The 24,572-nt window shown below is 37.3% G+C and overlaps 1 protein-coding gene across 6 annotated transcripts in view; it reads right to left on the reverse strand.

Moving 5' to 3' along the window:
* ABCC8 (ATP binding cassette subfamily C member 8) overlaps positions 1–24,572 on the reverse strand; it is a 2,552,355-nt gene that overhangs the window by 194,486 nt on the left and 2,333,297 nt on the right. For 5 of the 6 annotated variants that reach the window (XM_044082872.1, XM_044082868.1, XM_044082869.1 and 2 more), the window contains 2 exons: positions 24,178–24,281; positions 5,920–6,053 (listed from right to left, as the gene is read on the reverse strand). In XM_044082872.1, the coding sequence (XP_043938807.1) occupies positions 5,920–6,053; positions 24,178–24,281 (238 nt within the window). Of the gene's footprint in view, positions 1–5,905; positions 6,054–24,177; positions 24,282–24,572 lie in introns of all 6 variants that reach the window. The other variant, XM_044082870.1, reaches the window with a different exon arrangement.

Below are 24,572 nucleotides of genomic sequence, written 5' to 3' on the forward strand. Positions count from 1 at the left end.
ACACTGTCAGTAATTTACACCGCTTACTCAAAAAATGTTGCTAGAAGGTATAAGACCACCTTCCTCCAGCACATTCGCAAAAATAGACTAAAAGAATTCTGGAATGTTAACAATAGTATTACAGGATGTTGACAACAAAAACACCATGGCAAGTCAACCACCACCACCACCACCATCACCACCATCACAATATCAGGCCTACTACTAGCACTCACTTTTCTAAAATAATTCCCCATTGTCTGCACTCTCCAAACTCCCATCTAACTACTTAAACTCCCCCATACCCCTCTCCTCTGTACTCCTTTATTTTAGTTCAGAAATCACCACCAAGACTGCCCTAAAAGATAGCAATTAAATACCTTCAAATGCCCCTCCTAGTGCAGATAATCTATTTCCTAAGCACATCATTCTCTGTACAGAGCACGATGCACTACTGCTTCTCCACCTATGCAACCTATGCATCACAAACAGCACTACGCTAGCCAACTGGAAGACAGCCATAGTTCAACCAGTCTCAAAAATCCCTAATTCAAAAGGTGCAATAGGCTTCAGGTCAATCTTAATCCTTCTGTCTCTAAAAACATTCTGAAAATCTTGTCTAGACTCACGTTTCAGACTACACAAAAAATACTGAATGGTCCCCCCACAGCAACATGGATTTTCTTCCAGAAAAAGGACTATGGCTGTTTTCTACACACTATTAGATGATATTCTAAGGAGCATGGACAAAAGCCACCTTATAATTGAAGTCTTTATAGATCTCACTAAAGTCTTTGATCTGGTAGACTATTCATCACTCCTTAATTCCCTTCTTAGATCAGTCTTAAACAATGACTATTTCCCTTGGTTCCACAATTTGAAAACTGATAACATTTTAAAGTACGAACAGGGAACTTATCCCCTTTTTATACCCCTCCTGCAAAAGAAGTACTCTAAGGATCGGTTCTCTTTCTCTCTCCTCTAATATTCTCTCTATTCATTAACTCCCTCTCAGCTCACCTACTTCAGACCCTAGTCCTTTTATATATGCATAACACAGGAACGTACAGATCACGCTCCACCATCAAAAAATGTGAGAACGACCTAACTGCACTAGCACTATGGCTGTCACTCAACAACCTCTACTGAACTGGAAAGCAGGATCTTCAGAGAAAGACAAAAACTCTCCAGAGTCTCACAAAACTTGGACAATAAGAAATATCTCTTAGGAAGCCGCACCATACTTCAAATATCTTGGAATCTCTCAGGACCATTCCCTGAGTTTTCAATTTAAAAATACTAATATGACGTCTATCAAAAAATGCAATACACTTCCTATCACCAGAAGGCAGATTAGCAATTGGAAAAGGAATTCTCACACCACAGCTATAATATGGCCTCAGTAACACTCTGCTCTGCGAATCCTATCAAACCAAATCTGCTGATTTATTAGACTGGTCCTCCAAAGAAAACATCGCTGCTCAGTCATAAGTAAAGCAACATGACTTTCCATACTTGAAATATGTATGCGTCTAGTTTGTATAATCTACACACTCTTATACCAAGATTCTTTCATTTTCTTCTCCATCTGATTCTCTCAAGGAACCACATCTCACAACCATAGGTCATGCTCCTCTCTCTGTCTCTCTCTCTTTCCACCCATTGACTACAATTCACTGCACCAAACACAGCTTCTCAACAATGCGTCATCAGACTTGTGAATTAGTCCCTTAAAACAAAAGAGATATCACATCCTTCCCCAGATATAGACATCAGCTCAAGACATTTTACAGGCAGATGCTTTTCTCTACAAGGCATTACTTAATGCTATAATTCCAGTATACTCACTCACTGACTCACTGACTGACTCACTCACTCACCCTATTAACCTGATTGAAGAGGTTTCAAATGAGGTTATAGCGGGGTGGGGTGTAAGATACCATCCCCTTTTAGGTAACTCACCACAGGGTACAATTGAGGAAAAGATTACTGGTGAACAAACCTTTGGGAAAGCATTTGTTTTACAGCATATGTTTGCCTCTAGGAAAATTCAGGATTTAGTTAAAAGGAATTGGAAAATGCTGAAATTTAATAAAGACCTTGTAAGCAAGGTAGGAGTGAGTCCAAGGTTTGTTTTTAAAACAGGGACTAACTTAAAAAGGCTTTTTGAAAAGAATAATAACAGGACTAGTTTTTATGGGAATCAAGGTACGAGAAAGTGTGGAAGATGCGGGTATTGTAAATATATTTGTGAAAAAGTAAAGGTCACCTTGAGTAATTATGTGAAGAATAGTGTGTGGTTTAGAAAGGGTAATTGCACTACCAAAGGTATAGTATACCTGGCTTTGTGTAAGGGTTGCCCTAGTTTTTATGCTGGAAAATCAGAAAGGGCACTTAATAAACGTATTTATGAACACACCTATAACATTAGGAAAACGAATTTAAATAGTGCACTGTATAGGCGCCTACATATGGAACCAACCCACCCTGGGCTTCTTTTTGGTATCTTGGAACAATTTCATGTAGACCCAAGGGGTGGGGATTGGGAGAATTGGCTTTGTTGTAGGGATACTTACTGGCAATTAAAATTAAATGCAACCCAACCTCCAGGATTAAATTACCATATTTTCATTAAACCTTATTTGGTTAGGAGGTCTGAGAAGTTTTGATGACTTTCTAACAAGTGGGTTAGTTTCCAGTAAATCTTATTGCATTAGTATTGGGGGACAATTTTTAGTAATATATGCTTATGCTTATTCTTAAAAAAATTGGTTTTAAAAGGTTGTTTAAGGGCATTTATATTGATGTTTATGAAGGGATTTTATTATGCATTTTGTGAACATTTTAAAATGTAAATATGGATAGTGTATGTACAGCTTTAAATGTTTTGGCACACTTTTATACCTAGGGGAAGTTAAATAGGAGGGGTATTATGTGTTTTCTTTGTACTTGAAAAAGCCCTGCATTTGAGAGGGTGAAAGTGCTTGTGGTGAATTTGGATTAAAATAAGACTGTTTCACAACCATTTTCCTATCTCGCCTGGACCGTTTTTGTTGGCTTTTACTAGTACTGTATACACGGTTATTCCACTTGTTTTAATTCTTTGATATCACTGTCTATTGCTTACTTTTATAAAATCAGCTTGGGTTGGAAGTTTGGGAAGGTTCGATGTTACTCATTTGAGTAGTCACTGAGATCTTCACAAAAAGTCTGAAAATAACTGTTATCTTTTTTGGGAGAAGGAGACAAAAGCTTTCTATTGAAAACAGAAGAAAAACACAATTGTGTGAAGATATGTGTATGTGCCCTTTTTAACTGTTTCCTTGTTTTTTCTTCTCTATAAAATTGGAGGCCAATTTTAATTCCACCTTCATTCTGAAACTTGGACTGAAGTACCGCTTGGGTTGGGACAGAGGCTCATCCTGCTCAGTCCCCTATTTTGGATATATTCCCAAGGAAAACAACAATCCAGAAAGTGGATTCGCCCTGGGAACACTCTTTCCTGTTGGTCATTTCTTGTTTAGTCCTCACTGTAGAATGCTGCATGCTTTGTTCCATACAGGGTCACTTGTTATAGATACAGTTAAACAAATTACACTTAGATTGTTTAGGCTACTCCAGTTTAGCTCTTTATTGCATGATGGACGAGTGCTTCTAATCCATGTTTGATGACCATCCACCTATTACTGCAACCATCCTCTCTTACTCACTGGATAAACAGGTCTCCATGGTATGGATGTCATACAGGTAGATTTGAGTTTTTTCTCCAGTTCTTAGCCCTAAACCTTCCACAGCAGATGATGGGCATGTGCACAGATGGCTTTTTCATGCCTTTGGCAGTGGGTGTTTATGTTCTTGCACATGGCTAGTGATGGTTACTGTACAGATGTGGCTTGAAAAAGTAAAGCAGACATCCGTGGCCCATACACTGCATGCTATGCTAGCTTTCTCTGTAGTACATACTAGCACTTTAGTCAGGCCCGACCACCTACTATCCCCAAGGTGGCATCAGTTGCTCACTCCCACCCACCTCTCCCACCAGCTACTTCAGTGCCTAGGTCACTGTCAAATCTAAGTTACTTGGGGCATATAAAGCACTTCATCTCTAAGATCTACTGAGCCAATTCAACACTTATGTCTTTTATAATACTGTCTTTTAAGGACTATTAATTTGATATTGATACACACATTTTTTACGGTACTTATTTTTATGGTACTTGTTTTTGTGTATAACTTTGTGGATTAGCTAGTTTTAACTAATGTGATCACAAACTTATTAAAACTATTAATTATGACATCTACGACACTAGGTATGTCTAATTCATCATAAACAACTCAAACTACTAAAAACTTTATCAAGTATATGTGTTATTTGGGAAACTACATATACTTTTTAAGTATTTTACATTATAGTAACACCACACAATTATCTTATGTCCCTAAGGAAATTTGTTGTGAAAACATTAGTTTTCTTTTTTAATATATTATTATTACTATATGCACTATTACATCTATTTACTGTTATATAATTATAAAAAGATATTAAACATAAATATCTATATACATTATTATTTTTCTTAACTATTTTTCATAAACTGTGTTCAATTATGAACATGTTTTATGTAACTTAGAACAATTTTGGGGTCTTTGATGCTTCAACCTTATACACAATGACATATATAGGCTTCAAACCATGAACTAACAGTATAATGCAACTAGGGTTAAAAATTGTTGAAATTTTAACAGTATTGTATGCTTATTTAATTGTTGCAACATTAATACACTATATATTATTATATTTTTTATATTTTTTATATCAACAAGTTGACTTGACTTATGTACTTGTGCTGTTTGCATGTTCATAGGGATGTGATGTTTGCTACCACTAACGGCCATTGTGCCTTAAAATAGTTTTTTAAAACCCATACTATTTTAAATTGTACTAATTGAATTATTGGTTATGACGTAAATGGATGTTAGCCTTTATAATGGTTATGCTGCCAGTGGTTTTTGTTTCTGAAGAAGTCAGCTCATTGTGCTGACGAAAAGCGCTTAAATAAATTTTTTTGACTGCCTTGGGTCGTTCACGGTTTGTTTTCATTTTCTACGTCTGGTTTTGTATCTTGCTTTATAAGGACTATTAATATATTTGACGACAACTGATATCACCCTATTCAATAAAAATGTGCAACTTTTCCAGTGTCACTTTTCCCTGTAAGACAGAAATCAATATAAAGGGAATGAAGTAATGCTCTAGTTCATGAGACCTGCGTTGCATGTATACAAGTAAACAAAATCACTAAAGGGATAACTAATAAAAAAGCCAAATTACGTAATACTGAATCAACACAAGGTATTATTACACAAACATTAGAATTTAATTATATGATTTTTATAGCTGTTAAGTTTTTTTTCCTTTTGGGATAGCAGAATAAAAGTGGAAAATGAAAATAAAACATTAATTCAGATTAATGAGAATGGTTTTCATACAACAATTTATAACCTAGTGTAAATGCTCTTCAATAAATCTGCGCACACATGCATATATATATATCTATCTACAGATCCATCGCTCTCTCTCTCTATAAATATATATATATATATATATATATATATATATATATATATATATATATCTACACATACACACATACATATGTGCGCATGCATACACACAAATATGTATAGGAACATACATCCATACATATATACATATAGACACACACACACGTGTGTGTGTGTGTGTGTGTGTGTGTGTGTGTGTGTGTGTGTGTATATATATATATATACATATATATATACATATATATATATATATATATATATAGAGAGAGAGAGAGAGAGAGAGATGGGTGTGTATGTGCAAGTGTGCAATTTTAAGGAAAGGTAGTTTATATATGCATTTATATAGTCTTAATCATGCAACCTGTGTTAACATACTGTGGCCATGTCAATAGATGCCGTAGCTTCATCCATGATTAAAATGCTGCTCTTCCGCACAAATGCTCTTGCTAAACAAAACAGTTGGCGTTGTCCCAGACTGAAGTTTTCTCCTCCTTCAGTTACCATGGCATCTGGAAATAAAATGTAATTTAAATCATTCCAGCTATTTATAAATGCATAAATAAGAAATTGCTCATCACTTCATCACATGACTGCATTTTTACTTGATGTTAAAACTGCAGTATTTGTTAAACAGGATTAAAAAAATCATTTGCAGATATCTCTGTAACCTTTTTCACATACAGAAGCAGACTCACCTGTGCCAATGTATACCCTTTACTGTTGTTTTTGTACTAGACTACAAATTACACACTAAACTGCATACCCTATCTCCCTTGTATTTGGTTACAAAAGACCCTCCTATATGAAGTTAACATAGCACTGTTATAGTACAGAGACATTGTACCCTTTCATATAGTATACTAAAGCTCAAGGACCTAGATCTATGCCAAATAGTCAGTGCATACCATGCAATTTGGTACTACCAGAGCAGTGGGATAGCACACTAAGCCAGTGCTGGTAAATTAACCCCACGGCAAAGGAGTAGCTGTAACTCTCATTCATTTCTGTTTATATGAGATAACAGAATGTTGCCTATTGGAGTATTGACATTTTGCGCACAGTCTCTCTACTTTTAGGAATGCCATCACCAAATCAACATATCACCTGTGTCTTGCATGAATGAAAAGTGAGATTAAAGGCTACATTTCGTAAGTCTAACAGCAGTCGTGCATTTTTTCATTGATGTTCTAACCATGCCTCATGGCCTTGCTATTTCTTTTATTTTTTTCCTAAACAGATGCCATTAAAAGTCAAACAGGTTACATGATGATATGGCTCATTTCCTCATGTTAAAGATATGTGCACCCACCGCTTTTGTCAATAATATGCTAAGGCGAGTAAAGACTCTGATTATCACTAATAAGGATAATTTCAACTTGATCGTGATTCTTCACAAAATAATACAAAGTAAGAACAGTTAAGGAAATGTTGCCACAACTCAACAGAAATACAGTAAGGATGGCCTGCTTCTAAATCTCAGGACAGCAAACCCTTAATGATAACAGATTAAGCTCACAAAATAAAAAAGTACTAACAACTTTCTTGAGAATATTGAATATTCTTGGATAGTTAGATTACAAGGAGACATGTATCCGGGTATGTTTGTTTAAAACTCCTTTTAACTAAAAGACAACATAAGTTGCATTAGAGTCAATGAAATTTGTATTAAAATGTTTTTAACATTCTGAATATGAATTCTTAAAAAAATACACACATATACATATATATATATATATATATATATATATATATATATATATATATGTATTAACTGATTCTTTTAAAAGAGGTATATGTTATTAATTGTTGATTAATTGTGTGATTTTATTGGTTGTCTGTATCATGTGATTTTTTATATTTTTGTATTTAAATGAGATATAATGGTTTTATTTTATAGCACTGAGGAAGGGGAAACCCAAAAGCTTTGCTGGATTATCATTATTTTAATAAAAGGTGGAACGTCGCTGTGCTTTTTTTCTTTTTTGGTGTTGAGCTTTATATAAGCACAGCTTACAACAGTGGTATTTCTTGTTTCGGGTCTACATCATAACTTCGAAGATTGAAAATTTTGAAAGTTAAAATATCGAACCCAAAATATCGAATAGTGAAAACAGCGAAGCCCCGGGACATTGAAATCTTACCTAGGGCAAGATTTCGATGGGCCGTTCCGTGGCTTCGCTATTTCCTCCACTTTGGTGCAAGAGTTACGGACCTTAGCGTTAGGGTGCAGGTTAAGGTAAGTGGATAGTTAGTAATGTATGTATGGTGTAGTGTAGGGTTGTGTTTTGTTAACTGTATGTGTGTGTATTAATTACTTTGTGTATAGATTAGTACGGTATGTGTGCGATGGTTGCAGACGTTAGGGTGTGGGTTAAGATAAGTGGATAGTTAGTAATGTATGTATGGTTTAGTGTGGGGTTGGGTTTTGTTAACTGTATGTGTGTGGTTTATTTATTGTGGTGTGCTTGTGTTGTGTGTATGTTTCTCGGAACAGCAAATTTTTTCCCTTGGAAAAAATTCGCTATTCTGAGCATTCGATGCTATCAATATTTGAAATTTCAATCTCGAACTTATGGTGTTCGATATTTTGGAATTTCGAATATATGACATAGACTCTCTTGTTTCTGCTGTGTTTTTCTTTGTCTTTCACTGCTGGCGTTCATCTGTGATTTTTACAGCCAACCTGCATCTAATTAGGATTTATAACCTGTTGATACAATGTCTTCAACAGCATCAGCATGCCAAGGAAATGATCAGTTAAATCTAACATCTCAAACCTCCTTGAAGGACATACTTTACAAAGGTAATAATCCTTTGTTAAATTTTATGGACATATCTTCTCCTAACAGTGAATTAAATGATATGCAAGATGTCACTGAGTTAACTAAAGTAATTTCTCAATTAGAAAAGAAAGTACAAACCTATAAACGCCTGCAATGGCAATGATTAAGCTTTTCTGCCTACTTAGAGTTAGGCATTGTGCCACAGGGTTTGCATGTGCTTAAAATGCCAAGCTATGGAAAGCACATACCCCGAACTCTTAAACAAATGGTAACAGCTGAATTTGAAAATAGGTGTGGATTACATGAGACTGATGAACGACTATTTTACAAGTTTGGAGGGTGAATTAATGAGTGAAATTAATATGCTGGAAGATAAGGTAACATCAGATACATTATTTGGTGTTGTTTCACTGGGTTATCAGCAAATGCTGGACAGACTATCCAGCTTTGACAAAAAACAAGAAATTATTAAAAATGCAAATTAATAAGAGATGTTAATGATTACAAGCTGGGCCAAATGTTTGCTTGGCCCAAAGGAAAGAGTCATCTAGTGAATCATATGAGCGGGAAATTGGATAAACTTGATACGTTTCAAAATGTAAGCTCCCCTCGACCTGTAGCTATGGCAAAAAACACTGATGGGAATCATGGGCAGGTTCTAAGTGGATTGTTGATCACCACTGTTTCTGAAGGGGAAATAACCAATCAGACTACATCAGGAAATGACAAAGTCAAAATGGAAATGGCTGAGTGTGCTGGCTTGCAAGCATCGAACGATGGGCAAACAAGCCATATTTCTTCAGCTGGTCCTTCTTCTTCTTTTTTAAAAGAATTCAGACCAGTTCCAATAAAACTGCCAGCAAAAATAAACCAGGAGAACAGATTGACATTGAGAGGCAGGTCAAAACAACGACTGAATGGACTCAAAAGAAAAAACGAGAGCCCAGTCACCAGAAACAAGATGGTACATCAGAAATGATTGAAAAATCAAATATAGTGAATCTATCTAGCTATAATTTATCTGCAACGGACATTATGCTTTTAAATAAAGGTTTACAGTTTTTACCAAGCCACAAAGGTAATGTGGTTGATGCTATCACTGATCTAAAATAGTTTGTTCGTAACCTTAGTTTGAAAATGCTTTTTAAAAATTCAGAAATGCATAGCAATAATGTTTGTAAAAAAAGCAGTACATTTATTCCATACAAATGTCCAATTTTGTCTGCTTTTCAAGAACTTTGTGAAATTGAGCTTAGAAATATTTTTTATCAAAAAAACGAGCATAGTTTTTATAACTTAGAAATAAAGGAACATGAAACCTTATTGGCCTTAGAGAATAATGCTGAAATAATAATCAAACAAGCAGACAAAGGAGGTGCCATTGTCTTATTTGACAAAATTCATTATATAAATTTGATGGAACAATTTCTAAGGGATGAGAAAACTTTTAGACAAATGGAGCATAGTGAGGTGACCAAATATGTTTCTGATGTTAACATGATGATTTATGATCTACAACTGCAGAATGATATTACCTTAGAGGAATTCACTTTTTTTACTGTTTCCTGTCTAGTATTGCCTGCCATATATGGTTTGCCTAAAATAAATAAATCACTTACAACCCCCCACCTGAAACCTACTGTCTCAGGGAGGGGTTGGGTTACTGAACCCCTGTCCATATATGTACAAGATTTGTTGAGTAAATATATGACAAATTGTGAAAGTGTAGTGAAAAACTCATGTGATTTTTTTGAAAGAGCTATTTGCTTGGAGAAATAAGACTAGGAAGGAACAGTTTTTTATGGCAACACTTGACATAAACTCATTGTTTACTGTCATCCCAAATGATTTTGGGATAGAGTGTCTTTGTGAATTCCTTGTTTGTAATACTGATTTAACAGCATGGAAGACAACTACTGTATGTGAATTGATTGATGTCATTTTGACTAATAATATTTTTCTTCTCAATGGGAAAACATACTTACAACTTGCTGGGGTGGCCATGGGCACCCCAATGGCTAACGTCTATGCAAACTTAGTCTTGAATAAATGGGAGAGCAAGTTCATTTATACAAAGGATGTTTTTTGTTATTCTAACTTACTACTCTACATGAGATTTGTAGATGACTGCTTTCTCTTGTGGAAGGGAACAATAGACGAATTCCCAAAATTTGTATTATTACTGGAAGGAACCACTGATTTTTTAAGTTTTAAATCATGTACATCTGATACCAATATAGCATTCCTAGATATTGATATATCCCTGGAAAATCTGGAGTTAAACACTAGTGTACAGAGAAAATTGGTGCACAAGAATAGATACACACATAGGTTCAAAGGCATAGTTAAAAGTCAGCTATGTCGAGTGAGTAGATTAAATACTAAGGAATAGATGTGCAATGAACAAATGGAGTTCATGGAACAATAATTCATTGAGAGAGGTTATGACAGGAATGCTATTGATTCTATGATCAAAGATGTAAAGGAAAGGAGGTTTAGTGCTATGGCACCTTATTTTAGTGAAGTCAGTTCTACAATGAATACACATACAATTGAAGATCATAAGATTAGATATGTTACAGTTTATAATACTAAAATGAATGAAATTGAACAAGTAGTACAAACAAACTGGAATATCTTGTTGTCTAAGCCAGAATTAAAACAAATTGTTACTGAGAAACCATGTTTTGCATATAAAAATGAAAAAAAATTGAGACAAAGATTATGCTTCAAAGATTTCAAGCTGAATGGTGGTAGTACTAGTATAATGACTAATAAGAAGGGCACATTTCTGTGCTGTAACTGCAGTTGCTGTGATGATGTAATCACAGACATTAAGTTCACCCATCCAAATACTAAACGTGCATTTGAATTTAATTGTTATGCAAATTATAACACCATGTTTATAGATTATTTGGCCACATGAAATAAATGCCCCTCATTCTATGTAGGTAAAAGTACTAGGAAATTAAAGGACCATGTAATAGAACACAAGCCCGAGATTAGGAGAAATATACACACAAATGCTTTAGCTAAGCATATAGCAGAAAATGTTGATCATAAGTTTAAATTTGGAGTTATTAATACAATATATAAAAGTAAGAAGTAAGGGGGGGTGATATTAACAACTTTCTTGAGAATATTGAATATTCTTGGATAGTTAGATTACAAGCAGACATGTATCCGGGTATTAATAATCAAGTTAGTTTAAAACCAGTTTTAACTAAAAGACAACATAAGTTGCATTAGAGTCAATTAAATTTGTATTAAAATGTTTTCAACATTTTGAATATGAATTCTACAAAATAGTCATTTTTGTTGTTTTTTCTTGTTCGATGTTTTGGACATTCGATTATATGGCTTGAAGTTTCAAAACCTAGAACTGCAAATGGTGAAGAGTGTAAGATCAAAGTTTTGAAACTTCACAATTTTAATAAAAAATAAAAATAAAACAAAATTTTTTGAGGAAAGCCCCACTGCATCCCCCATACCCCCTGCTAAATAAATATACCAACTTCAAGATTGCACAACAGTGAGGTCAATGGTAAATTTCCTGTTCCATGTTGTATGTTGATCTCCATTCAAAACATTCAAAGTTTTCAGAAACTTCAATCTTATGGTTTCCATCATTTGCAGTTCAAAGTTTTGAAACTTCGAGCTTGTAAGATGAATAGCTTTATGTTTGAAAACTAAGTGCTAAATCATTGTTATGCAGTTTAAAATGTTTATTTTTTTAGAATTTTTATACAAAAGGTCTGCAATTAATAAATATTACAATTTTAGCTAGGGTTTTATGATTCCACATGCAATGGTCATGTGATTACGCTTTTATTTACATTGATTTTTGTCGCATTTGACTCTGAATTTTGATACAGAAAGCAAGTTCTATCAGTTTGTTCAAGTTAAATTCCAGTTTAGTAATAAAATACAAATGTTATAAGTGTTATAGTTTATTTAGCATTCTTGCAGTTTGGTGCCACAGGACAGTTAATTGCTAGATTAATTTTTAATTTTGTGAGTAGTTTTAGTCTCAGCCTCTACATAGGTAGTCTTTGGAATTTTAGAATCCTTCTTGTTTATTTATTTACTGAATATATATATATATATATATATATATATATATATATATATATATATATATATATAAAATTAGATACATACATACATACTTACATATATTATTTAATCAAGAAACAGCATCAGATAACAAAGTTATATACACAGAAAAGGCAAACAGGCAAGCATAGAACTAAGACCAACTTTCATATAGTATATCAAAACAAGTGAAGTAACTCCAACTATTAAGTCCACTGAGAATAACAAAACTAAAAAAATGTTCCGATGTTTTTTGAAGCGTGTTACATAATAACTGTTCTTATAACTGTACCAGAGTTTGTCCACAGACCACTAGAAACTTCTCCATATCATTTGGTCCCATGTTCCAGTACCTAAAAATAATAGTCATGAAAACTGATAACACCTGATAGAGCCACAACCACCCCTCAGTACTCAATGAAAAGTTGGGGTCCAAAAAGCCTAACAGTCAGATATCTAAATGGTTGAAGGGAGGTAGTTGTTTTTGTTAATGACCACACTAGTGGTTCGTGTACTTTCAGACATATCTTGGAAGATGCCAGGCACAGCCAAACCAAATTAATGTAGTTAGTATTTCCAAAAGTGCTTAGGCAGAAACCTACCCTGCTTATGCAAAGAGCTGGGGGGGGGGCTAAGATAAGGGCCAGATATAAAGACCCTTTATGAAAATAAGGTCTCCACCAACCACTGGTCCTTGATTTCTTTACTTATTATACCCTACCACTTTATAATCAGGGGGTCAAACATGTATTTTTATGTTTACCTTTAAGGTTCTCATTCCAAAATGTCACCAAGCCTTTTGGAATAGTTTGGCCTACATCTAACTTCTTAAAGGAGTATTCTTTGGAGATCATTTCCCATATTATCTTTCCTTGACTATGGATCTAAGTTACAGATACTGCTGGAACTGTAGATGGGTTGAAGGTGCTCTCTATCTCTCTCTCTCTCACTCTCTGCACTGTTGAAAGAACAGGAACATGCCACTTTCTATGTCAAGTAAGTGCCTCCAGTACAGGAAACCCCCTTGCCAGCTAGGGGTATCACTGGATAGGTTTTGAACCTATAACAGAAAAGTCCAAATCTCATAATCTTCCATAGACCCATAAACTAGCTGAATACTTAGTGTCTTTCAAAGCCATCCACATTTTCTTTTCTCACCCACTTGGATCCCACACTTTTTTGTTGTTTTGAACTTCTGGGCAGTTTTTCCAAAAATGCAAGACTTCCAAAAAGGCCTAGGGGTAGATCTCACCTTCTAAAACATAGTTATTTGCACAGATTTAGAGTAGGAATGGAAATCCAAAAGTCCCAACCTGTTTAATAGGTAAAAAAGCTTTTCCCTTGAAATTCTAGGGTGCTGACTATTCTATAGAAAGGACATCATTAGCCTTTGCAGATTGTCTGGTTGTGCGAGTACATAACTTGTGGGATATGTCGTATTAAAAACACATATTTAGATAAACATCCCATTTTTATCATCATAATTTTAACAGGAATGGGAGTTTAAGGTTTGACTGCCTACTAACTGCAATTTTCATTTCTGCCAAGAAGGGGTCCAAGTTAGTTCAACTATCTGACCTACATCATAGTAAAGATGAATGCCCATATATTTCAGAGAAATCATTACAGGGAGAGGCAGTCTGGTCCAACATTCCAAAATAATCCTTCCTTTCCTATGCAATGGAAATATAAAAGATTTCCTCATGTCAATGTTCACAAATTGTGACTATTCTCATTACCTCAGGAATGGATTCATTGAAGATGCCTATCCAAAGAATGCCATCATTTGCAAACTGGGAGGAAGTAATACACTCCTGAGGAGAAATATGAATGCCCCACCCTTCATAATTATGTTTTATATAAAACTTAGGGATTCAATGGCTACGATAAATAAAACGGGTGAAAGCAGGCTTCCTTGCCTTGCCATCTTCTGGATTAGGAATGGGTCAGGCATAATACCCTGAGTGATTACCTGGGCTGTAGAGTCACAGTACAGAACAACCTTTGAGACACCTTCCCTGTATCCCACATGCTTTCAACACTTCCCATAAAAATCCCCAGTCCAATGAATCAAAGACCTTTTGAAGATATAGGAAGATGGCAGTCAATCGAATTTGGATCTTGCCATTTGAACCTGGATAAACTGTAGTCAGACCAGGTCCACCACCCCTTGTTGGCCTTTTACAAAACCTTACTTAGTCAGGTTTCCCAAGCTTGGTACTTTGTCCTCCAACTTCTTGGTGAGAATTTTCAAAAAGATTTTAGTTTCAAATTACAGGGGTATGATAGGGCTAAGGTACTGAGTGTCTAGATCAACTTTTTGTCCATCTTTGCCAACAAAATAAGGGCAGCTATTCTGGAAGATTGGGGTAACATACCCCTTTTTCCCTGCTCACTTAACTCCTGTAATGGGCCTGCCAAAATTTCTGTAAAGGATTTATAAAATGCAGCCACTGGTCCATCAAGTCTTGGCACATGTCCATGTAGAAAGCCTGCATACATTTCTTAAGCTCTCCTACTGTTATGGACCATTTCAGATTTTTTTATGTCAGCCTCATCCCCTTGTGGGAAGGTAATCTTATGTAGAAAATATTCCTGCTCCATGTTATTTTAATTAGGTTCTCTTTGATATGGCTTAAAATATTCTGACATGTTGCCATTTTAGCCTGTACATCCTAGTGACATACCCCACGGCCATCCTTTAATGATGTTAAAACAATCTCCCTTCTTCTTTCCACTAATCTATTGTCCAGCCATTTGGGATTCTTGGGATTCTTGCCCCTTTTCATGGGCATGGGGAATTCTTAAAGAGCGGATGCTTCTGAGATGCTTTATTTGGATGCTTATCTTTGGTATATCCACTGCTGTCCTTAAGAATTTTTCCTCCAATCCCAAAACCTCCCTTTCTATAGACTGGAACTTCGTTGTCATCTCCTGCTTTTGACTGTGACTTAACTACAACATCCAACTCTTAACTAAAACCTTAACATTCTCCCATGTTTGAAAATTATCTCTCCATCTTTGGGTTTACTGATTTCCGTAATCCTGCATCATACACTCTAGGTCCATTTTAACATGAGGCCTTCATAATAGCAGGGTCAAATCTCCACTTCCCCCATGATGACCCTGCCAAATGTAAAGACATTTTAAAACTTACATAGCTATGGTCAAACAGGGCTGATGCCCAATGTTCAACTATTTTAATCCCCATTAAAATACAAGAACTAACCAATCCATAGTTCTAGCAGGAGACTGAGCTTTGGTGCACTTTAAAATTAAAACATTATTCTTTAGAATGAGTGGCTCTCCAAATATCCACTACCTATAAACCATTTAAAAAGTCCTGAAAAATATTGGAGCTCTTAGTCACAGGGAGACACTTATCAGAGACCCAATCTAACCTAGGGTCAAGGGGTGCATTAGGATCACCTCCTATGATTTCTGGATATATTACTCCCCCTGCAGTTAGAAAGGCAAGTGGAAACTCCTTCAAATTCTGATGGTTATCCTCACAGAAGCCATAAAAACAACCTAAGATAAGCACTCCTATACCTCTTCTAACTTTTGTTATCAGCCATCTACCCTGCTTGCCCCTAATTTATATCTAGAAAGGTCCAGTGCATCTTTTATATACAGTGTCTGATATCATTCTTTTTGCTGACATCATGCAGTTAGAGGTGAACCAATCCTTCCATTTCTTTTGTATACCCATATGCCTTCCTTCTTTTATTAATCTTTGTTTCCTGCACAAAGATGTATGAGTATAGTGTCCTGACACACCCCAGTAGGAATACATCCAAATCAATCAATCCTCCTCACCACTTTCTATTTAATAAACAACAGTATAAACAGCAAATAAAAGAGTAAACAGTAACTTATAAAACATATCAACATTAAAGATATTGACATTATCATAACATATTATCATATATGATAATATATTAGTATTACAACATTATCTCCACAACACAACAGAAACACTGGAGTAGACCCTTATGAACCAAAGGAGTTTACAATGCGATATTACCAGCGAAGGGTGGAATCAACAAAATGACTGCTCCTAGTGACCCATCAGGAGCCATTATCCCCAGGTAATATGGCTTGCTTATCCTTGCAGGACAAGAAGTGCTAAACAGATAGTAGATCAACAATAGCTCATAACACTACCTTCGTGTTCCTGATGTTCCATTAGTCACCTTGGCCATGGCATGGAGAACTGCAAATCTATTCTGCATGTTCTCTATCTGCTCCACTTCTGCCGGGGTACGATCTTAGGATGAAATCCAAACACTAGTGTCTTCACTTCCTCTATCCCCATGTTTTTTGTGGGAATAGGGTTGAGCAGAAGAGCTTCTTTGGACAGCCATTCATTCCTTGATTATGTTAATCCCAGCTTCATGGGGGGATGGAAATCACCTCCTTTATAATTCAATCTCCATGATGTTTATGAGGGATATAGCCTAGGAATGCCTCAGCCTTTTCTGTTGTTTGAATAAACATGGTTTGGTCACCCCACAGAACATACAGGGCAGATGGGAGCCATAGCTGACACTGTGCTCCCATTTCCTTTGATTTTTAACAGAGTCAGCAATAGATTTTCTTTTAGCAAAGACAGCGTTACTATAGTCAGGTGCAACACCCACCTGCACTCTAACAGTATTCAGGTTGTTACTCAGATCACTACATGACCTTAGCACTAGTTATCTGCAGTTATAATCCAAAAATCTGACTACAAACTGCCTAGGTACATTGAGAAGCCTGTTCCTTGTACTAATCCTATATGCTTGCTCGACTATCAGCAGCCCACTCTTCTTGATTAAACTGGTCAGCCCCTGTTGAAAAACTGGACTGGATCATGTCCGTCCTTGCCCTCCAGTAAGCTAATTAAGCAGAGGTTATTTCTCAATCTCCAGTTCTCCAAGTCATCCAGTTTCAAATACAGTAGCTCTGTAGATCTTTGCAAGCTGCTTATTTGCTGTGTATATAGGCTGATACTTCCTTTTGGGAGTTTAATTCCTGTTGCTGCCTCTCCAGACTTTCCATTAGCATTTGAAGTTTTATTTCTTACTTTAAGCTGGATGCTTTGAACTCTGCAGTGTCTTTCAGCACTACACGTAGCGTCATCATCAATTTTGACAATGTGGATTGCACAGCCTCCTGGTCCATGCCTCTGTGCTAGATGGGCGTTACCATCTTGAGCATGTTATCATGGTATGGCAGCCCAGGAAAATACTGCTGTAACTAAACATCTGAACTGCAGTCCTGCTGCAATCACTGTCATGTCAGTGCTGTCCACCCAGTGTTTACAGATACCAGCAGAAAACAGAAGGTAGGAGTGCCTGGGACTATCCAATCAACTTTTAAGTTATATTGTGGCAGCCTTGACTATTTCAAAGCATGCTGTTGTAGTGCATTCCTGTGTACTACTTTTGTCTATACCTATAGCCTGTCATCAGCATTTCAGTATCATTTCTAGTTCATTACTATGGCATGACATTATACAGTGTAGGCAGGACATAAATGTATGATCACAGAGTTACATAGCCGACAAACTTCATTACATTTAGGGAAGAAGTGTTATGAGTTGGGTAATGCAGAGAACTGTAACAGACATATATGAATGCAGAAGGTGAGACATGGAAATGCAACAAAGCTTGTGGGAATTTGACGATAAACATACAGAAATGAAGAGGAAATAGAAAAGCTGAATAAATGGAAAAACACTTCCCCCATACCAGGAGCATGAAATTAATATAATTATGCCTCACTTTCCCTCTAATGGCAATTGCTTACCCATTCACACGTCTACATTTCCTTATAATTACATTTGCTGTACTGACATCTCAAAGGTTCATAATGGATTACTAGACTAATGACCACAGGGGACCTTTTTAAGCCCAGTCATGCTTCTAAAATATACCAGACAAGTTTTGATACCCTAGGGTTACTATAAGGGGTATATGCAGGCTTGGGCATGGGTGTTCAAGCATCTGTAGGCTGCCTCTGTTTACTAGAGACATAAGTGTCAGACCAGGAATAAATTTCAGATTCTCCATCCAGTGATCCAAATTATGCTTGAATTGGAATAGAGAAGAACTCTGCTTCACATGTCTGGGAAGACTGTTGCAGAGAGCAGGTACTCTCTGAGACACATACCTGTCCCTCCAACATGCCCTATTTATGTTGCACATGAGGTATAGGTCTCTAGACTGGATAATTTTGATACTACTTGCCTTGTGGATGTGCAAGAGGTCTATCAGAGTGGGATCTGAAGATGGCTTGTAGGCCAGGTATGAATCATTTCTCAACAATGTGAAACAAAGTATAAGGACAGGGCACTGAGGAGGTCCGAGTAGGACATTTTGTTTAGGCCACATATTCTTTTTGTGAGGAACCTCTGTAGATGCTCCAGTTGTTGCATATGCCTTGTGACATGCTCAATGACTGTCTGATAAGGGCTGACTACACTGGAACAATGGCATCATTGGATGATGCCATATCCTTGCTTATAAGTTGTGCAATATAGATTTATTTCTTTACTACCATAGACATGTGTTGTTCAAGAGCCAGGTTACTCTCTACATGTGTTCCTAAATCCCTGACCATCTCAGTATCATCTATTTCAAAAATGATACTAGAAAATGTCAACTTTTTTGATGCCATATCGGAAATTAATCCTGTTTTATCTCCAGTGCAGTTTAATGCTAATCTCTACTAAAAATAAAAAAAACTACTCATGCACCCACTGCAGTTTCATAAAATAAGTCCACATTTCATTAGATTAGCACAAGGTTATATCATTCAGTCTCAATTACCTTAGTTATGAAACTGGAAGTCTGCCCTTTCAAATTTCATGCACCTGACAAATTATTTCAGTTTACCTACTGAAATTGTATCCTTATCTATCAGTTGTACCACCATATCAAACTTAAACCTCTTTATATTTATTCTGAAGGCCCATATACCTCAGTATCAAGGACTCCACTGAGTGCCTTTACTGCTAGCATCATACTTCCAAAAAGGGAAAATCACTTATGTGGTGTAGAAATATGGTTTAGGTGTGAAAAGAAACTCTTCACCAGTGCAGTGCCATTCCACCCCCACTAACGTCAACCACTTTCACACTGATAATGGAACTGTCCGATCCTCCATGATGAGTTTTCCAGATACAGATCTGATGAGAAATTGCCATGCTGGTTTTATATCTCTGAAATACAGAAATCTATTATTTTTTCTTTTTATTACTACTAAAAAGAAAACAATAAGTTGGTCATTGTTTTCCATAGCCCTCTCCCTCCTACTATGGACTCACCTAACTGCACACCTCCTTAGCCTTATTTACCATCCAGAGCTGCAAAAGTTCTTGCATGGAGAGGAGATACAAAGCTTTGCCATCTTGGAAAAAGACAGCAAACAAATGCAAAAGAACTTCCTATTCTTCTTCTTATAATAATTATTATTACTATTATTACTTGTTAACTTAATATTATGTGTCAAATTTTGAAGAGAGTATCTATACGCATACCACATTGAACTACAACAGTCTAACAGCACACTTCTGAAGTGGAATGCAATTCTGCATGTTGTTGTGTCTTTCAGCTTTTCCTGGTTAGGGGTCGCCACAGTGGAACTCCGGTCCGCTAATGATTGGTAGTTGATGTTTACGTGCCGAGTTACCAGCCCTGATGCACAACCTTCAATGAAGGTACGCCCATTCACGCATGTCTCCACGCAGAAGACGATCTAACTGAGAATCGAACTGGACAGCGTCTAACTGTGAGGCGACAACGCTACCGCAGCACCACCACCTTACAAAATCAGCCTTTGGGATAAATTGTTGTAATATATGGTTTAGAATCATTAACAAATGTAGTCACTGTGAACTTGTGTTTAAGCTTGGTGAACCCTTGCTTGCAGCCGCTAGCTTTCAACAGCATGGTTTCATATACCCTACATGTCATCTATAGGACTCCATCTCATTATCAATGCTACTGTTAATGAAAAATGTTGTACTAGCTTCATTTCATACAGTATCTGTGAATTCACTGCTCTTGGGAAGAAGTGATGTGGTAACAGTACCGCAGATCGTGAGGCAGATTCCCAAAATTACTGTTCTGAAAAGGGGGGGAGTATCCATATTCATCAAAGATACCCACACCTCCAGGTTAGTGGCACTGCACGAAGCATCAGAGACCATCCATGTGCAACTAACAGTGGGCAAAACTGCCTTTCAGTTTGTAGCCTGCTACAGACCACCCTCCCAAACTCAGGAACCCCACTCAGCTTTCCTGAGAACACTGGAGAATATGAAGGTCTCTCCAAACACCATCATATTGGGTGACTTCAACTACCCAAACATAAACTGGGAGCACTACTCAAGCCCCAACACCCTCGCCCAACGCTTCCTAGAACTTATAAATTCAAATGCTATGGAACAACTGGTCACCACTCCCACAAGAGGGGAAAACATACTGGACCTGATCATCACCAACATGGGGACTCTATGTTCCATACCAGAGGTATACCCCTCATTGGTAAGATCTGACCATAAATTAATCTCACTGGACATCCATATCCCGTCCCCACCCCCAGCCAAGGAAACCATGGTGAAGAACTTCTCAAAAGCAAACTTCACACTTCTCAAAACCGAGGTGGAATCCTTCAAAGCCCCCAGGCCAGTGGAAAATACGACCCAAACTGCAGAATCCTTTACAAATGCATTCTATGGACACCTACAGGAATGCATGGATCGTGCTATCCCAAATAAAACCAAAACTCACTCCTCCAAAGGCAGGAGACCTGTCTGGTGGACCCCAGCCATAAATAAGCTATACAACAGAAGGAGGAAGCTACTACATGATAGAGCAAAATCCCAAAAAGGGAAGGCATCTCTGATCAGTACTAGCAAGAAACTACGATCCCTCATAAAATTATCTAAGGCCAGCTTCGAAAGAAAAATTGGACAAGACGCTAAAGATAATCACAAGGCCTTCTTTAGTTATGTCAGGAACCTGGGTGGTAACTCCCAGATATGCTCTGAGTTAGTGCAAAATGACAAAAAATACACTGAACCCACAGACATTGCCAACATCCTGGTAGACAGGATCAGTGCAAACTTCTCCCCCCCCCTTCCCCCCCAAAAGAGCAAATGTCTATCCCAACAGAGTGTAGCCAACCTGACATCACAGATGCACAGGTGAGAGCTGCCCTCTCCAAAGCAAAAAACACAGCATCAATGGGACCAGACGGTGTCCCGGGCTGCATCTTACATGAGCTCCAAGAAGAACTGAACCCTCACATAAACTCACTGTTCAATCTCAGCCTTACTACAGGATATGTACCCAAGGAATGGCGTACAGCAACAGTGGTGCCACTCCACAAAGGTGGTGCCACAACGGACCCTGGAAACTATCGCCCTATAAGCCTGACTAGCCTGGTCTGCAAAGCTATGGAGCGTATCATCATGGAACTCATAAACAAAGACATTGGGAACCACCAAACACTGGATCCTACCCAATTCGGCTTTGTTAAGGGCAGATCTTGCCTCTTGAACCTGGTCAACTTCTTTGAAACAGTCACCAAGGCCATAGATGAAGGGAAGGTAATCCACACAGCCTACCTGGACCTCGCAAAAGCCTTCGACACAATACCCCACTCGGGCATCATAAATAAGCTCACTAGTTTAAATATCAACCCCTATGTCAAAAGATGGGTTGCAAACTGGCTCAGGGATAGAACCCACATGGTCAGAATTGCAGGTGCCATGTCAGACTCTAAACCAGTTACAAGTGGCGTCCCACAAGGCTCAGTCCTGGGACCTCTCTTGTTCGGTATATATTTCTCTGAGGTACAGGCTAACACGGGAGGACTATGGCTGACCAAGTTCACAGATGACTGCAAACTGGGTGCCATAATCGACTCACCGACTGACACAAGCATCCTCCAAAAGGGTCTCACAGAGAAGGATAACTGGTGCCAGAGCCATGGCCTAAAGCTAAATGCCAAAACGTGCATAGTCATCCCTTTTGGGAAAACAAAGTGCCCACAAATTACCACATAGGTGGTAATCCATTAAGTATGGAAGAAGTAATTAGGGATTTGGGGACCCAAGTAGATAGCAATCTCTCCTTTGACAATCACGTTGCTAAAGTGGTTAGAAAGACCTTCTATATAGCCCACCTTATCACGAAAGGGTTCACATCTAGATCAAGAGAGGTCATTGTGCCCCTCCACTCATCACTCATCAGGCCCATAATTGAATGCAATGTCCCATTTGGGATGTACCTTACCCGACACCTGCAGCAACTGGAAAGACCCCAAAAGTACCTCACCAAGAGGATCAAGGGACTCAAGCAGATGCCCTACGCAGTTAGGCTAAAGAAACTCCAACTCTACTCAGTTGCTTACCGCCTACTCAGAGGCGATCTGTGCTTGACGTATAAAGCCATGTCCAAACCAGAATTAATGGACATGCTCCACCTCAGGAAATCCAAATCCCTTAGAGCTACATGCTCCAGGGACTTAAACCACAGCACAGAAATAAATAGGACATGCTGGAGGGACAGATTCATATCCCAGAGGCTCCCCTCACTCTGGAACAAAATCCCAATCCATGTTAGGCAGAGCCCCTCAATGACCCACTTCAAGAGAAATCTTGACGAGTGGATGGGAGATTGTAGGTTTACCCCTGGGATCTCTTCTGTGTCCCTACTAGACAGAGGCACAGTAAACTAACCTTAAAAGGGCTATCTTCTGTTACCTACTATACAGAGGCACAGTCAACTAATCTAAAAGGGTGGCGAAAGCCAAACACACTCTGGCTAGGCTTATAAATGCCCTAGGGCAGATAGCCTAGTATCAACCTATGAACCTATGAAAGTTATCAGCAGCATTACTGACAACTTCAAAATCTGAACTGTATATGGCAAAACTGTTTTTCTGTCAATATTATTCTGGGTTTATACTCACAGCACTTTGCTTGTGAGGCTATATTTCATGAACTGTCCCTGCCATTAGCTGACCTTACAAAGTGACTGCAAAATTTGCCACTCAAGCTTAAATTATGCAATGACACATATATCTGAGATGCGAATTCTGAAAAAAAAAATATTCTTGCTTAATTTAGTTTCACACAAGTCTGACGTAAACTGTTTCCTTACTACCTTATCTTTTATGGCCTGTAGAGGATGATATGTGCTGTATGGTCCACAAGCAATAATTAGGTGACTCTAGACATCATCCTAACAAACACAAGTAATTTAACAAAAAACAGAATGGCTTGAACTCATACATCATATGGTGATCTGCTGGCTGAAGTCTCGAATACTAGGGGACTACTTAATGAAAAAAAACATTAACAATCCAGCAGTATTCTGTAGGAATGCTAGACTGATGTCTGTAGTCATCTCAGTGTTGTTTGAGTATCATAGAACACATGCCTTCTTTTTTGAAAAAAAAAAATCTCAAGCAGGGATGCACTTCTCATAACGGTAATATACTAAAGTGCAATAAAGGGAAAAAAAGTCCTCAGTGCGATATACAGGTAGAAAGGTAAAGAAGAAAATCATTTAGGTTAATGATCAGAATCTCAAACAGCATCTGTTAGTATTCTGATCCACACAGATACCAAAGGTATAAACAGGCTTGACGTGCTGGTATTCTGGAAGAGGCATAAGCTACCCCTGCTGGAATTTTTCAAAATTCTATAGAAAGAAGCGATATAGTAATTTTGTTAGTATGAAAATTAAATTATTACCTAAACCTCCAGGTAGAGCTTTAACCACATGTTTTAGCTGTGCTATTTCCAATGCCTCCCATAGCATACCATCTGTGCACTTTCCTTCAGGATCCAAATTAAACCTGTAATAGAATTAAAAAAACATTAGGAAGGGAATATCAATACACATAACAATCCACTATCTTTCAGTACAGTTTTGACAATAAACATGGCTGAAGTTATCTCTTGCCACACATATAAGCAACTGTTGACAAGGTCCTCTAGTCTGATTTGTAGTTTGTAAAAATAAGTAGTGTGAAATGCTAAATGATTCTTTGAATTTTAGCATTTTTTAAAAATGACATTACAAAAATATGGTTTGCAGACCTGGTACTTTGTTTGAAAAAAAATTAAATCATATGAGTGATCTTGGA

Source organism: Protopterus annectens, chromosome 9.part0 (genome assembly GCF_019279795.1).
Source record: "Protopterus annectens isolate FY-2018-M chromosome 9.part0, PAN1.0, whole genome shotgun sequence".
Taxonomy (NCBI): Eukaryota; Metazoa; Chordata; order Ceratodontiformes; family Protopteridae; genus Protopterus; species Protopterus annectens.